This window comes from Cannabis sativa, chromosome 4 (genome assembly GCF_029168945.1).
Source record: "Cannabis sativa cultivar Pink pepper isolate KNU-18-1 chromosome 4, ASM2916894v1, whole genome shotgun sequence".
NCBI lineage: Eukaryota > Viridiplantae > Streptophyta > Magnoliopsida > Rosales > Cannabaceae > Cannabis > Cannabis sativa.
In genome coordinates, this window is record NC_083604.1 from 13,725,725 (window position 1) to 13,741,742 (window position 16,018).

At 33.7% G+C, this 16,018-nt stretch overlaps 2 protein-coding genes across 6 annotated transcripts; one reads left to right on the forward strand and one right to left on the reverse strand.

Annotated features, from left to right (window-relative positions):
• The first annotated feature begins 2,725 nt into the window (after window positions 1-2,725).
• On the forward strand, window positions 2,726-5,961 carry LOC115714014 (OVARIAN TUMOR DOMAIN-containing deubiquitinating enzyme 1). Of its 2 annotated transcripts, none has more exons than XM_030642519.2 (10): window positions 2,726-2,921; window positions 3,259-3,426; window positions 3,573-3,638; window positions 3,736-3,819; window positions 3,981-4,103; window positions 4,633-4,685; window positions 4,815-4,864; window positions 4,939-5,039; window positions 5,166-5,447; window positions 5,670-5,961. In XM_030642519.2, exons 2-9 carry the CDS (start codon window positions 3,265-3,267, stop codon window positions 5,430-5,432), a joined length of 906 nt encoding a protein of 301 aa, XP_030498379.1. In that variant the 5' UTR covers window positions 2,726-2,921; window positions 3,259-3,264; the 3' UTR covers window positions 5,433-5,447; window positions 5,670-5,961. The 2 variants fall into 2 exon arrangements, with proteins under 2 accessions (XP_030498379.1, XP_030498380.1); XM_030642520.2 differs by having other exon boundaries at window positions 2,750-2,921; window positions 3,262-3,426.
• Window positions 5,952-14,890, reverse strand: LOC115714012 (protein MEI2-like 4). 4 transcript variants are annotated; one of them, XM_061113301.1, is made up of 16 exons: window positions 14,198-14,837; window positions 14,075-14,126; window positions 13,646-13,850; window positions 13,445-13,490; window positions 11,279-11,605; window positions 10,632-11,065; window positions 10,388-10,546; window positions 10,132-10,248; window positions 9,890-10,038; window positions 9,521-9,618; window positions 9,024-9,422; window positions 7,697-8,345; window positions 7,358-7,442; window positions 7,139-7,207; window positions 6,859-7,038; window positions 5,952-6,776 (listed from the first exon to the last, which is right to left on the reverse strand). In XM_061113301.1, the coding sequence occupies exons 3-16, from the start codon at window positions 13,718-13,720 to the stop codon at window positions 6,615-6,617; spliced, it is 2,949 nt and encodes a 982-aa protein (XP_060969284.1). In that variant the 5' UTR covers window positions 13,721-13,850; window positions 14,075-14,126; window positions 14,198-14,837; the 3' UTR covers window positions 5,952-6,614. The 4 variants fall into 4 exon arrangements, with proteins under 4 accessions (XP_060969284.1, XP_030498376.1, XP_030498373.1 ...); XM_030642516.2 differs by lacking the exon at window positions 14,075-14,126 and having other exon boundaries at window positions 13,646-13,693; window positions 13,812-13,850; window positions 14,198-14,836; XM_030642513.2 differs by lacking the exon at window positions 14,075-14,126 and having other exon boundaries at window positions 14,198-14,890.
• Between the last annotated feature and the right edge of the window lie 1,128 nt (window positions 14,891-16,018).

The window sequence follows — 16,018 nt, forward strand, 5'->3', positions numbered from 1 at the left end:
AAATTGATAACTAATCAGATTGCAATGGGTTTTATTTAGGGCACAAAACCCAACATATATTAACTTGACGTTTATCATAAAGACCTAATTCATATCATAATGATGACCAATAGTGGATAGACCTAAATATGAAGTTATCATGAACTCTTGTTCATATTATTAGTTTCTTTGATTCACTCGTTAAAGTTTCTCAGAGAAGATGATTCTTACAACTTTTGTTTTGAGAATCTAATAATGCGGATGGCTGGGAACATGATTTACAATTATAGAATCTTAACTTTTCAAACTGATCAAATGTTGGTTTCCTTTATGTGTTAATTCTAGAATTGAAAAGATGCGTGCAAATTCAGATGGGATCTTGAATTATATTTCCACAGTGAACCTCTGAGAATGTGCTTTACAGCTATCCAATTATCTAAATTTTTACCCACATGACGTGCCATGTCCATGTAGGCAAGACCGATGCCACATGGAATACAACGTGTCAGTAGGTGACCAAAGTCACCATGCACAATACATCAATTGACAAGGAATCCAAACACTTGGGTAAGATCAAGTTACGAGAAACTGGCCAACCATGAGGGTTTGGTTGGACCACACCCTGGCCGACCAAGAAAGTCTATGTGTCGGCTAGCCCCAAGCAAAAGATAGGTCGGCCAGCACAGATAAAGAGCACCAAAGGAAGCCTAATTGAATGGTGGGGTCCACATCCATCTTTCTGGACGGGTCACAACTCGATTTCAGTGATAGGGCAACTCCAACAATCCACGAAAGTAGGAATTCAACCCTAAATTATCTACCTATCTTTTAAGGATTATTAATTAGTTATTTTTATAACTTAAGAGTGGTTTTTTCTATTTTTAAGGGATATTTACTTACTTAAAGATTGATCTTTTGTAAGCCCTAAAACTATATAAAGGGCATTATGTAAAGTGAGATGGGACCTGAATTCCAAGTCCCTCAAGCCCTAGAGCACTCTCACTCCTCTCTCACACGCCATTCCCTAGTCATTAGACACTTAGTCTATTTTCTCATCTCACTTGTTTAGAAGTGTTATACATCAGTTCTCATCATTGTAACATTCAAAGAGAGCCATAGCTAGAAATTACAAGGTCAAAACTTGTAATCTGCGTGGTGTTATCTCTTAAATTAATATAACAAAAATAGGAGTAGGTTATTACCCATAAAACAAGGGGCTGAACTTCTATAAATCGTTCTATCAATTTTATTATTTACTTTTACAATTTACATGCGGTGATTGTCAATCATAAATAAAACTTTGCTGTCAGTTAACTAAATTTGAAATCAACAAGTAACTTTTGTATTTTCACAAAATATAGATCCATAATATTTTAGAGACACTTTGAAATATGAGATTTGAATTTATAAATATTGGTAAAAATAAAATTGGCTTTGTTTCTAAATTAGTAAGGATAATGGTTTTCATTATGGAGTATAATCGTTAAGAGTACTTCCACATAATAATTTAGCTTCATTAGAATAAATTTATGTAAAAAAGAGACCAAGTGTATGTCTCCAAACTATCATACAAATGTTTTTGATGTAAAAACAAAAAAAAAAAAAAGGCTAACTATTCAAAAAGAAAAAGTAAAACTAATTGTTATTATTATTATTATTTTGTTAATTTAAAAGAAATCTAAATTAAAAGTGAAAAATTTGCATAAACTAAAAAAATAGTAAAAGAAAATAGAAGATTAATTATTAAAATATTAATAAAATTTAAATAGACATGTTAATTGTGTAGGTTCCACTTTTACTTTTACTATCATGTTCCATACTTTCTTATTACCTTGGATCATCCATCAATGTACAATAAAATGTCTCCACCTATCACGACAAAACAAGTACTATATGTCCTAAATATATAATAAAATGATGTTTTGAAAAATACAAGGAAAAAGACACAAATTGGTGCTATTTTTTTTTACTTTCTGATGTTTAACATTATTATATTTTTGCTCTATAAATTACATTTTTTACTTGTTCTCTTCATATTCTAATTTTTAAATATTATGAAAATTTAATTCTCATAATCGTGACTACATTTAAAAATAAATAAATAATAATAATAATAATAATAATAATAATAATAATAATAATGAAAAGAATAAAATACATCCAACTCTATTATAACTAATCAAATTACAACCATCAAATGCAAAATCAATGGCTAAAAAATTACTCTCATCGTATAGGAGCAAAAAGGATGCCCTCACTTAGGTAATAACCTATATTTAATATCATTTTTATTTTTGGGACTTCTATATGCACCCTATAAAATTATAAATACATTTTATTATTAAAAAAATATAAATTTAAATAATTTTTTAAAAATTACTCTTAATATTTTTTTTTTAAAAAAAATTTCCTTACATTATTTTATGTTAATTTCAATACTTACTTTAATTTTATTTTCATAATTTTTTCTAACTTATGTATATATATTTTTTTTATTTTTTTCTAAAAAAATTTCATATAATTTTTTATTTTATATTTTTGTCATAATATTTAAAATATAATTTAATTTTATTTAATAGGTATATTTTTTAAGAATATAAATTAGAAGAAAAAATTGAAAAAACTTAGTATAATTAAAAATATAAATTTTATATAAAATTAAAATTATTTTTTTTTTCTTTAAAGATGTTTGGGATGAAATAAATTTCCCTTTTGCTTTTGAATAATGACATTATATATTTACTTTAATAAAAAAAAATAAAAAAGACATTATATTTACAATGAATTGCAAGTATAAAAATAGAATTTGGCAGTAACAGTGGTAGTAAACGAGAGTGAAGACGAAGAAGAAGAAAGAAGACGACGACCGAGACGGAGACGGAGACGATTACCATCCATTTGGTGTTTTTCTCAGATCAGAGATCTCCCGCCACTCTCTTTTGGTATGCAATTCTTCATGTTCATTTTCTTCTTTTTAGGGCTTCCATTCAATTCCATCACGATCAACCATATTTCAATTTTGCATTTCATCCGAAACGATCTCTATGTTTATTGAATATCGCAGTACAAAGAAAACAAAAGATGGGGGAAGCTAGCGTAGGCCACTTCATTTCTTGATTTCTTTGTTTGAGATTTGAGTTTATCACTACAAAAACTTGAAAATAATGGGGTTTTTCTTGGGGAATTTTGTTAAATATGTAAAATTTATTTGTATGGGCTTTGTTTTAACCAAAGAAAACCGTCTGATTATTTTCTTTATGCTACGTTATATCCCTTAAGAAGACAATGCAGAATCAGGAAGGACTACCAGCGGATGGGGAAGTGGAGTCATCTTTTTCCAATTCCGACTTCGGTGAATGGGATACTTTTCCTGATGACGATATTATGAACCAAAAATCCCTAATCCAGTCTGATGAGGCCGATAAAATTCCATTTGTTGGTAACAAGGCAAGGCAAATACCATCATTTCCTCTCCATTCTTGATCGCATTCATTTTCCCCAGACGCTAATTTTATAATCATCATCTTGGTTTTACCTTCCTTGCCCATTTTCATCTTGTTGGATATCCATACTGATGATAAATACAACTGCAGGAACCCCTTTCCTCATTAGCCACAGAATATCAATCGGGCAGCACTATCTTGTTGGAAAAAATTAAGGTTTTTATTGGGGGTTGAGTTCTGTATGTTTTCAAAGGTTGTGATTGATGTTATTGGGATGCAGAGAAACTGAAATGCTACATATCACTTTTCTCAGGTGCTTAGTGAACAATATGCGGCCATTCGGAGAACACGGGGTGATGGGAATTGCTTCTACCGAAGCTTTATGTTTTCATATCTTGTATGTATAAGATCAATGTCCACTCTGCATCTTTCTACATTGCATATTTGTCCACTGCTGACATTCTGTTTCTGTAACAATTAAAAGTTTCTTGGCTTCTTGACTGATGAAGGCAGATATGTTGAAAATAACTTCTGCTACTAATCTGTCTGCTAAAACAGGAGCACATTTTGATGTCGCAAGATCGAGTTGAAGTTGAACGCATCAAAGCCAATGTTGAACAATGTAGGAAAACACTCCAGAGCTTGGGTTATGCAGAGTTTACTTTTGAGGATTTTTTTGGGGTAAGTTTTTATTTGTATTTACCATTGTTTCATTCAGTTATTTTTAGAAGGAATTCGCAACTAGCAAGAATTGCTCCATTTCAGAAAGAAAAAAAGAAATACATAATCAATCATTGAAATCAGATATTGGAAGGACTGTGACTTTGTAGATGTCTGCATCTTGTATTTGCATGTTTTCCATCATAGTGACTCACGAACATATTATTTAGTTTTAGTGTGTTAATTTCTTAATAAATCCTATACTTTTTAAATGTAAGAATAAGCAAGGATGTGTTCTCATTAACACCTGTTTTAGTAGAAAGGAAATGGAACGACAATTGCTTTAGAGAATTTCAATTGTGTTTGTCGAACAAAATTCATCATATATAAGTCTCAATGGCAAGAGTTTTGAGATTCGTTTTTCTTATGTCATTTGTGGAAAGGATTTAGGAGGCTTTTGGGTATATATAGGCTTTTGAATATACTATTTAACAGAACTATAACAGTCTAACAGAAACTTTCGACATTTTTACTGGTGAATTTTTTTCAGCTCTTTCTTGATCAACTGGAAAGTGTTCTCCAAGGAACTGAAACTTCTGTAAGGTATTGGTTACTAATTGTGGCAGTTCCATTTGACAGTGATAAACTAGCAGATGCTGAATTGAACAAAATAAAAACCTAAGTGATGCTACATTTTGAGTTTGTGTATATTGATATAATTTTTTTGCACAGCCATGATGAGCTACTATCCAGGAGTCGGGATCAATCGATATCAGACTATGGTGAGTAGCTTTTAAATTCACAACGGTTGTGATTTTGCTCTTGACTAAATTTCCTGACAGATTTGGTTGGTTAGTCGTAATGTTTTTCAGATTTGTTACTTCTGGTGAAATACGCAAGCGCTCAGAGTTTTTTGAGCCATTTATACTGGGATTAAGCAATGGAACAGTGGAACAGGTCTGTTTGATATCCTGAACCTCTAACAGTCAATTCAATAGTAACAGTATTATTTAAAAGGCAATTTCAATGTTTCCTTTCACGCTATGAGCATTTTCTCCCTTTTAAGAATGATCTTTGTTACAGTTTTGCAAGTTGTCAGTGGAACCTATGGGGGAAGAGAGCGATCATGTTCATATTACAGCTCTCTCAGATGCACTGGGTGTGCCCATTCGTGTTGTGTACTTAGACCGCAGCTCCTGTGACACTGGTGGTGTAAGTGTAAATCATCATGATTTTCGGCCTACTGTTGCTGGTGATAAACCAATTGCTAGTAGTAGCTCTGGGACAGCTAGTCCTTTTATTACGTTGCTGTATCGCCCTGGTCACTATGACATTCTCTATCAGAAGTGACACTCACCTTTTCTTGTAAGTTTGTCTGCAATTTCCCTTTTCTTCATTACTTTAACATGGGAGCAGTGCACCTTACACAATGCATTTCAGTATAAGAGAGAAAGCAAACTTAAATGCCTCCAATTGATAGATTGCTTCATCCATTGAATATTCTTATAATTGGACTTTTTACGTTAGTAAAACTTTGTTATTGGTAGGTGGTACTAATAATTGTTTGCTTATATCTCCATATCACAGGTTAGTGAATAAGGTTTTGAAGATAACAGGTTGACAAGGACATTCAGTGTTGTGCAATGCAAATGCCAAAGTTGGTTAAGTTGTGATGTAAAAACTCAACACTCTCAGGTGTTAAAAAGATACTGGCTAATACTGTTTTTCAAGATTATACATTTCAGTGGGTGGGAAGGACTATTGGATAACAAAAACATGACACCTTTCAAAATGCATTTTATTGACAAAGTTACTTTTAGCTTTGAGCCAAATAGGCTTATAGATGAAAAATCAATCTTAGTGAGACCATTTTGGCAAACAATTCTTCACTCTTATAGATCATGTTAAAAAGAAAAATCTGTAAGCAGGTTACAACTTACAAACCCATTGTCTTAACAGCAGCAACAGTACGTCATTTCAAATCAAAATTTTCAAGACGAGCTCATCACCACCACTCAGAAACATCTGAGGCCTGAGCCATTACATATGGGCACCAATGCTCCAAGCCCCCACAATAAAAAATAATTTATATAAAAAAGTAAAATAAAAAAGGAAACATAAAAGCAGTTGAGCATCCTCAAACTGCAACACAAACAATGGAACGAACTCCTCCTATACAAGTTTGAATTTCTTTTTCCTTGATGTATGTTTAGTAGTAGTACTTACTCATCCAAAATTTCCGAAGCTATGATACGATATGATTCTCTCCTTCGGTTTTTTTTTTTTTCCAATAAGAGAAATATCAAGAATTAGGATAGGATATGATAGGCTATAAGAAGTTAAGATTTTCAGTAAGAAATATCTCGACAAAACTGAAAAACTACTTAGCACAGTTGGCTAAGTGTTCCTCTATTGAATCAACCACCTATTTCAGTCACCAGGTAGTAGTAGGCAAGGACGCAGATTAGTAGTAGTAGTAGTTGTACTCAGTCCAATAAGAAGGTTAGCACCCACAAAAAAAAGTGGCTTTGCTCAATCCAACTCCTTTGCAGAACAAGTAGATGTTTCTCCTTGTGAAGAATCATCGCCCCCATGTCCCATATTTGGTGGACTTCCTTGATTGATCTCTTCAAATGCATTTGTTCGAGCTTTTCCAGGTCTTATACGAACGTTCACCCCCATTGGGAATGGTACCTATATTATACAACACAAGATTAATCAATCAATCATATTCAATCACTTACTGCATCGAAGGTGTGTATCATTCTCATCATACCTGATCACCAGCATTTGGCCCGTCTGTGTTGAAAAGAATGGGTCGGCATCGCTTATCCTCATTCATCAAGCTTGAATTTTGGAAATGTGCAATCAGAGCAGCTTTACCTTGGATGCGACCATATGCTAATGAAGCAACCTTCTCACTATTGAATTTCTCCCATTTCTTTCCATTAAATGACTGCCAAATACGAAAAATATTATACAGTATATTTATTCTTTTAAACTAAGTTTCTTTTTACAAGTCTTTTTGCATTTATTTGAGCTGATAGTAAACAAACCTGGTAGAAAGGAATAATCATAGTTGGATCCGTCATGTTGATGAATGCATACCCCACATTGCATTTATTCTGCCACAATTGTACAATATAGTCTATTAATACTAGGACGGGTCATAGCAACGTCAAATTAAAAGGTAGCAAGTCAAGTTTTCAAGATCCACCAACATATCAACTACACATTAATTACAAGAAGTGATCCAAACAAGAATCAGAACTTGCCTTAAAATCAATAGGTAGATAAATGAAATCATAAGTTCCTCGATGGCGCTCATCAATTGCAGCCAAAAGCATCTTGGAAGTATACCTAAAATTAAACAACAAAATCCTTCTCAGAACAAGACTCAAAGTGAAATGGTTTATTATAAATATTTCAAGGACTTGGCGACACCATTGCGAAGAAATCCTAATAATATTAATTAAAATGTTCAAAGCACAATTGCATAACAGTATCATATGGACCAACTCCAATTTGATAAGAAACAATATAGACATTTTGCTTAGAAATGTGACATTTTCAATTTCAACATTCTTCCAGGATTAAGGTGATAAAATACTTACTTGTTAGGAATGTTCTTTATCATTAGTGTCGTTCGCTTATCATCTCCTCTCATTATACGGTCAACATCCAACTCATATTGTTTCTTGTTGTCTAGCTGATTAGAGTTGCTTTCAGTTCTACGACTTCTACCACGGTCACCAGGAGGATCAAATGAATTCATAATTGGCATCATTTGGCCTCGACCTGGAAACAACATGCACCTCTGATGATGGGACTGAAGTCCTACACTTTTTGAAGCAATTGGCAAGTCCATGCAGTTTCCACCATGTGAAAAGAGGTTATTCGAAACAAATTCTAAAGAATGGGAAGAGTTTGACATTCTCATATTCCCAAGGGAACCAGGATGAAATCCAGAAGCCTCAGGGGATTCCCCTGCAAAGGAGTGTCGCCTATCCCAGATAGAAGGATTAGTCACTGGTGCCGACCCCACTGGGTGGTTACTTATAGGTAAACCCGGGTTCAACATGTGAGATGGTGCCCTAGGCAGTCCATGAACCCTTGATTGGGGATGTGGTGCAGAAACTCCATTGACAAATGAGGGTGAGTTTGGCCACATCATACCTGGAGGTTGAGGGTGATATGAGTTGTTGCTCCAAGTAAAATGATGTCCAGGAAGTGAACAGCTACCGCTACCAGAAGACCCAAAAACTGGGGAAGAGAATATAAGGATATCAAGATAAAAAAAAAATGAAATGAAAAACCAAATCAAACTGAAAAAAAAACTTTTTCTACTACTGAAAAATCAGTCCAACCAATGTGTATGATACAGAACTGACTCAACTTGCAAACAAAGGTTTAGAAGATTTGACTTTGAGCATTTATGAACAAGAATTGTGATATCTCTTTCGTTTTACATATATGAGACATAGGAAAAACCAATAGGAGAAGTGTGTCATGTTATGCTTAGTGTGTGAATACACTCGTGATGTTTGTAAGAAGCCTTGGAGGTAGGTAGTTGTTGTGAGTGTCAAGGGAGGTTGGTGCTGAGCTAGCACTGAAAAAGTTTTATACAGAAAATATTGAAGGAAGGAAAGAATATGGGCAGATTTAAAGAGTAAAGATTTAAATTGGGAGAGGGAGGTCTCTCATATTGGCCTTTTACATTCTAGGGATTTGCTCACAAGACTGCACCCCTGCCCATACTAATACATAAAGAAAACTTTATTTAAATGCATATGTCTCTGTTTTCTTCAAGGCACATACAAATTGCTGGTTCATGGATAGCAATGTCATATGTAGCACACACTCAGGGAACCATCTAAACTCTAAAACCTGAAATGTATAAATCAATGAAAAATCTTGAAAAACAACAATGATTGAACTTACCACTTTCATTGAGTTCCATTGAGTTTGAGTTAACCCGGGAAAATTGTCTATTTTCAATTCTTTCTAGTGGTCTAGGATTGATGCCAGAAGACAAAGCTCCTGGAGAATTACAATGGATGCCATTGGCTAAACCATCATAATACTCTGGCAGTGAATGAGGATGAAAAGGTGATGTTCCATGGATGTCAAACTTTAGTGGCCCCGATGAATGATTGGATTCTGAAAGGCCAGCATGATTGCCTAGAGATTCAATTCTAACTAGAGAGGATAAGCTGTTAGGAACACTAGAAGATATCCCGTGATGAAATGCAGCTTCCAGGGATGGATTTTGTGTTGCACTCTGAGCAGCTATAGTACTCCCATTATCTACGGCAGAAGATGTAATTGCTCCGAGTGAAACTGAGCCAGTTAGAATATTTTATGTTAGACAAGATAAATATAACTTGTCTGCCCATAAATTGGGTCAAGCATGATTCCTAGTGATAGAAAAACCATACCAGAAAAGCCAGTGATTGAGTTAATAGGAGGGCTACTCTGCTGCAAATAAACACTACATTCATCTTGGTCCAACTCCGAAGGTAACTGCTGCCCCGAACTGAAATTTAAAAACAAAACAAAAAGAATTTTAGTAAATAGATCAAAGTAGCAATTAAAATGTAGACGTGGAATTTGTCTGTGGTCTTATCAACCATCAATATCCAAAAACCATATAGATTTTGTAGAGAAAGAAAAATGTACAGATGCACTTTACGTACATTTACATCATATTAGTTGGAATTAGCATTTAATTGAGTAAGATAAATTAAACAATGAAAAATGAAAAAAGACAATCACAAGACAGAGAAATTGGACTTTGAAAATACTACCATTTTGTTCCCCCAAGACGACCTGGCTCTAGTTTAATCTGCTTTCCAGCAATATCACTTCTGTTCAATGCACGAAGAGCAGTCTCTGCAGCTCTAATATCATAAAATTCAATAAATTTGTGATGACTTCTGTGTGGGGCATCACGTATCTGCCATCCAGAAACAAAAGTTACAAAAATTACAGTGCATTAGAAGCAAGCAAAGTATTTACAATGTGCACCAATAACAAATACAAGGCGCACCTCCTTGATTTCTCCATAAACACCAAATATTTGACGAAGTTCATCATTTGAAACAGAAGATTCGAGGTTAAATACTACAAGAGTACCCTGATTAACGTCCTTTTCGGAGGGATTCTCCTGATAAAATAAAATATACCAATGTTAAAATACAACAGCAAAGTTCAAGTATGACATGGAATAATAAAAGATCACCAGTTTATAACAGTATAATGATAGTCAAACAACCTGTATCAGGAAGACATAAATGGATGCTCACCTTTGGAATTGAGTAATGTATGTCGAGCTTCCGACGCCTCAATGGCCTATTCTGGAGTGCTTTCATTGCATTTCGAGCTGACCTTAGATCGTAATAGGAGATCATAACAAAACCACGGTGCTTGCAAGCTGTATAAAGAGTCCGGATGTCTCCATATTGCTGCAAGTTCAATCATTTTTAATAAAAGTCAATATATAGATAACATGTTAACTAGATTTCAAAGACTACGGGCAAAATGGCACACCTCAAATAGGGTTTTCAACTCAGAATCTTCAACATTGCTATTTATGTTTCTCACAAACAAGGTCCTAGAAGGGTGTTCTCCATAAGGATGTTCTCCAACAATCGAACCATTACTTAACCCTAACTGACCATTAGAAACTACTCCAGGGAAATCACTACATTTTAGTCCAGGAGATGAACCATCATCTTCCAAATCCATTCCTCCAACACTGCTAAAAAGGTCCAACTCCTCCATATCATCCCCACCATTTGATTGGATATTATAATTAAGCCCATCAGTAACTCCAGAGAGCAAGTCATCATCATCAGGAAGTAGGTTCCCAATGGTTTGAGCCTCTATTTCTTCAAGGGATTCAATTATTTCCTCTTCCTCGTAATGTGAAGCAACAGTGTCAACTGAATGACCATATAGACCATTGTTTGATGACAATCTCACTGCACCCAAAAACAAATCTTGTAAATAAAACGGCATTGTTTAGCAAGTCAGCAAGCAGTATCATAATCTGAAACATCATCAAAGATAGTATTATAGTACTATTAAGAGGTCAAGCTTGCAACTAGCTACACACACACACACTAAATAAATATAGATATATAAATATATTTATGATCTGTGTGTGTTAAATAAGCATTGTGGAGAAAACTTACACTTACGACTAAACAACTCAGTCATTGAACTTGAGAAAAGGCTACTCTCATACTGAGAACCCATTGCGTTGAATTTTCCACCCTCCACAAAATATGGCGCTGCTTCTGCCTTTGTACTAGATTGCACAACTGGATGGTCTGTGGGTTTCAACGAAGGCAAGGAATGACTAGCTGCTCTCTCCACTCCAACAGCAAGTCTATTTAAGCTACCGTTCACATTCTGGTCCCGCATTAGGAAAGACTTGGGTTGTTCCATAGGCTTCATATTCAAGCGTTCCACTGGTAAGTGCTTATCCAGAGATGATGATGCAACTGAGTTTTCATTGGCTGCTCATAACAATCAATCAAGATTTATAAAAAGACTTTAGTAATCATCATACATAATATAGCATTTCATAGAGAGACAGAAAAGTAATTAGAAAATATTATACTTAAGATCACAGAGCTTAACAGATTTACTACTAAATGCACCATTATCTCTGTCTACCAATTATTACTGACTAAAATAAAGGAGCCATAATCTGACAGCCTGTTCAAGTTTTCTTCGCAAAAATATATAAATGTATTATCATATGGGAACAATGATAAAACTGTTAGGCCAAAAAAAGATAAGAACTTCTTTATTCTATGATTTTATCTTTTGGTCCCTAATTTAAATTCATAAACCTTTTAAAACTGGGCTTTCACTAGAAAAGAGAATAAATTTGGCTACAACTAAAGATTCACATCAATTGCCATTTATAGTGCTACATAATAAATATATTACCATCCAAATACAAATATAACTATTGAGGCACAAGTACAAGTTCTATACATTTAATATATATCACGAGCTCAGGGTTTAGTTGTGAGTCTTGGGACTTTAATATTAGAACAGAGAAAATTTTATGAAAGGTGAAATCCACATATATAACAACCACATTTTAGTAGATCCCTGAAACCCCACAATTTAGTGACCTTTATATAATTGATCCAACATCTTAATAAAATGCAAAAACAGCCAATAAATTATGAATAACGGTCCTGAACTCCTAAACTACGCAAAAACCTTAACTATAAATTTCAGAAGTAATAACCCTGATAACCAAAAGCCCTTTATTTATAATGTCCCAAAGTAAACTATTTTCCCAAGCAAAAGAGTTTAGTAGAGTGTACTTCCTTCTGTGCTGATGCTTAAACACCTTATTTATTAAATGAATAAACTTTGAGCTCCTTGATATTTTACACTAGTAACAAAACTTCATAAATTTACCTATAAAGATTTATAGCCTGAAACCTTTAATAAAATAATGACTTGACTAGTCTATGTATACACCCATGACAATGAAAACCTTAAATATTCCATCAGAATATGCTGCTATAGGTGATACTAGTTTAAGAAAAACAAAATCAAAATATTCTGCTGTGTAGAAAAATAATACAAATATAAATGTATTTGTGTGTGTATTGTGATATCTTTTAGTAGCAATGGTATATAAAACTTATCACACTTCACAGTTGCCAACTTCCAAGACAAACGAATGACTAATAACACATTCGAACATTTATGAAGTTACCATACAAGTTAAACAATAATTATGTCCTGAATCCAATTCATCAAACTAAATGAAGTAACGGTCCCTATGCATAATCGAACTTAATAATAGGAAGCCAACAACCCTTAAAACTAGGCTTTATAGGATTATAACCTACTCAAGTTATATTTGTTACTATGCTCAAATAATCAACAACAAATATCTGGAATACTACGTGAAAATAATGTGATAACACCAATATGAAACAATTCTATCTGGCAAAAACATAAATAATACCCTATATAGTTTGCCGCCAGGGCCTTGATCTAGATATATTTTAAATGCCAATGGCAAAATCGGAAAATGTCACACCGAACGTGTCTAACTCACTAGATTTTCTCAATTAATGCACTCGACTAACCATAAAAAGAACTACATTCAAGACCAAAGAGAATCAAAACCGAAATGTAATTTCTACATTTGCAAACAAGGTAGCAAGAAACATATTAATTAACAGCACTTCAAATCAATTAACTAAACATATTTTTTCTAATAAAGTTGAGCCTTAAGGATAACAAAGAAACAAACTACAATTGCATGCTTTTTATAAAATAAACAGTATGGCAGCATCTAACAGAAAGGGGAAACGAACCATAGTTATGGAGCATGCCTTCGGACTTCCAGAAACCAACTTGCCTCTACAAGAACAGAGATAAGAATAATTAATTTTGTTTTCTCAATATAGCATTAGGACAATGCACGAGTTCTCCATAACAGAACAAACTTAACTACATAAATGAATAGACCAACAGTCAAAAGAAGACATTAATTTCCATAAAAGTCAATAGTATACCTCGTTAGGGAAACATGAATCCTCAGAGAAGTAGGAGGAAGACAATCCCTGCAGGTCTCTTATTTCAGATGGCATGATGATAAAGCTTAAAAAACCCTAATTCCTAAATATCAAACTGTTTCAATGAAATTTCATCTATCTCCCAAATCCACAAACAAGTGCACACCTCTCTATTAACACTTCAAATGCCAAAAATCAAATTTAACTGCATTAAAAAACAAAAATTATCAAAAACTTGATAATTTATAATTGTGGCCACAAGGGAAGAGAAAAAGAAAAACATGCACATAGCAAAATTACTTCCGAAAAAAGCTAAAAATTATATAAAAAAGAAGTGATTGACTTTAAGATCTCGGATACATATAATTCAATTATGAGAATTGAGAAGCATTAACAACCTTGAAAAATTTGAACAGAAAGTAAAGGTACCCAATCTAAACATGCATATAGCAGGAAATGATGTTAAAGTGCTACTATAGGCCTGAAATCCACAAGATCAGCAAAGATCAGAAGCAGATAGGACCCGAAAAAACAAAGGAGAGTCTGAATTACCTGAGGAAAAGCGAAATTTGACGTGCAGAAGGTAGCGATCAGAGGAAAAACGGTGTAGATTGAAATGTGAAGAGAGGAGAAAACATAGAAATGGGAAATTCGGAAGGAAAGTTATAATCTTTTCGAGAAGGAGGAAGGAACTTTAAAACATAAATTTAAAAAATAGAATAAATTACGGCATACGCCAAGGAAATTGCAGAAGGGATCATCTAGGCATCTGTGCCGTGTAAGATCCTCCAAAGCTTCTTTGATGCCCTTTTTCCCTGCATTGCACGTTAACTTCTTCCTCTTCTCTCCCAAAACTAAAACCAGTTATCCTTTTCTTCTTACTTTTCTCTCTTCAAAATTATTTATACTTCCGCTGCTGCTCAGATACAAAACCACACGCTTTCCTCTTATTTTTTCTTCAGCTCCGTCAAAATTCTTAGAAGCTTCCGTCGGAATCTATGGAATTCCCGGCGAGCCACCGCGATTCTCCGGCGAGATTCGAAGCCCTCGCCAGAGATAGAGACAGAGAGAAGATATTGATTTGGGGTTCGAACCAAACGGCGAGAAGAAATGGACGGTTTGTATTAGAATTTACTCACACAGAACAAAAAGAAAGAAGAAATAAAGCAAAAATATATATACAATATAAAAGATAATAATAACCGAATAATTTCTCCCTTTATAAAAAATATAATATATATTTAGCTCCTACAAACACGTGAAAAGAGCTAGATTACGGAATATGGAGTTGAAACGGTTTTAACGGCGTTAAGTCATTGTAATTTCCAAAAGTAAAGAAGAATAGGAAACTCTTGTCCGAGTGCCACGCTGGCAGACTTTGTTGTGAGATATGGTTGGTTCAAGGGTATTATCCTAGGGAATTGAAATGACGAAAATATCCTCACAGGACAAAAGAACATGCTACATTGAAACGGTTATTATTAGGTAAATTTATCCAGATCAAGGAAAGTGACTTTGGAGTGCAGTGGAGAATGGAGGTACATACATGCGCTGTTTTAATCCTGTGCTGCCGAAACACATGGATTCTCCCATTTTCTGGATCTGCGTTGAAACGTGTCATGATATCATTTGCTGAGGCTTCTTATCTTCTTTTCTGAAATGCCTTGTCTGTACGCGGCGCCAATGATAGGAAAATAGGATATGATATAACCACCGTCAACCCCGCTGTTCCGTCGGGCGCGTGCCCCAAATTTTATTCGTCGGACACATAGTAAATTACATAAATACCCTACATTGTTTGAAAACGCAAAAGATTTTCATTTTCTGTTTAGTGGAGATAAAATTATTATTATTATATTAAGAATAAAACCGAGAAATGAGTCCAATAATATAGGGTATTTATATATAAAAAAATTGATATTAAATTCGAGATAATTTAGAAGGTAAAACTCATAATTTTGTTTTGTACGCTTACATTATTTAAGGTGAGTATAACAAATTGTTTGAATTCTAATTTTAACATCTTAATTAAATTATCTCTAAAAATATAACAAGTTTATGGGAAGTTTTTTATAATTACACTATACACTCTCACATGTTAAGAAAATATAAAATAAAAACTAGTTTACCCTGTAATATTTGTGTTATCAAAAAAGGTAAATACTATTTTATACTATGTGTTTTGTAAAAATTACTAATAAGATTTTCTGTTTTATTAAATGATAAAATAGACTATGTATTTTTTAAAATGGTATAAATAGAATTCTGAATTGATTTTTTATCAAAATAAAATTTAATTATAATCCGATCTTAAAGTGTTATGACAAAACTATTCACATTTTCTGGATATGTTCGTACTAGGAATTGTCTTCA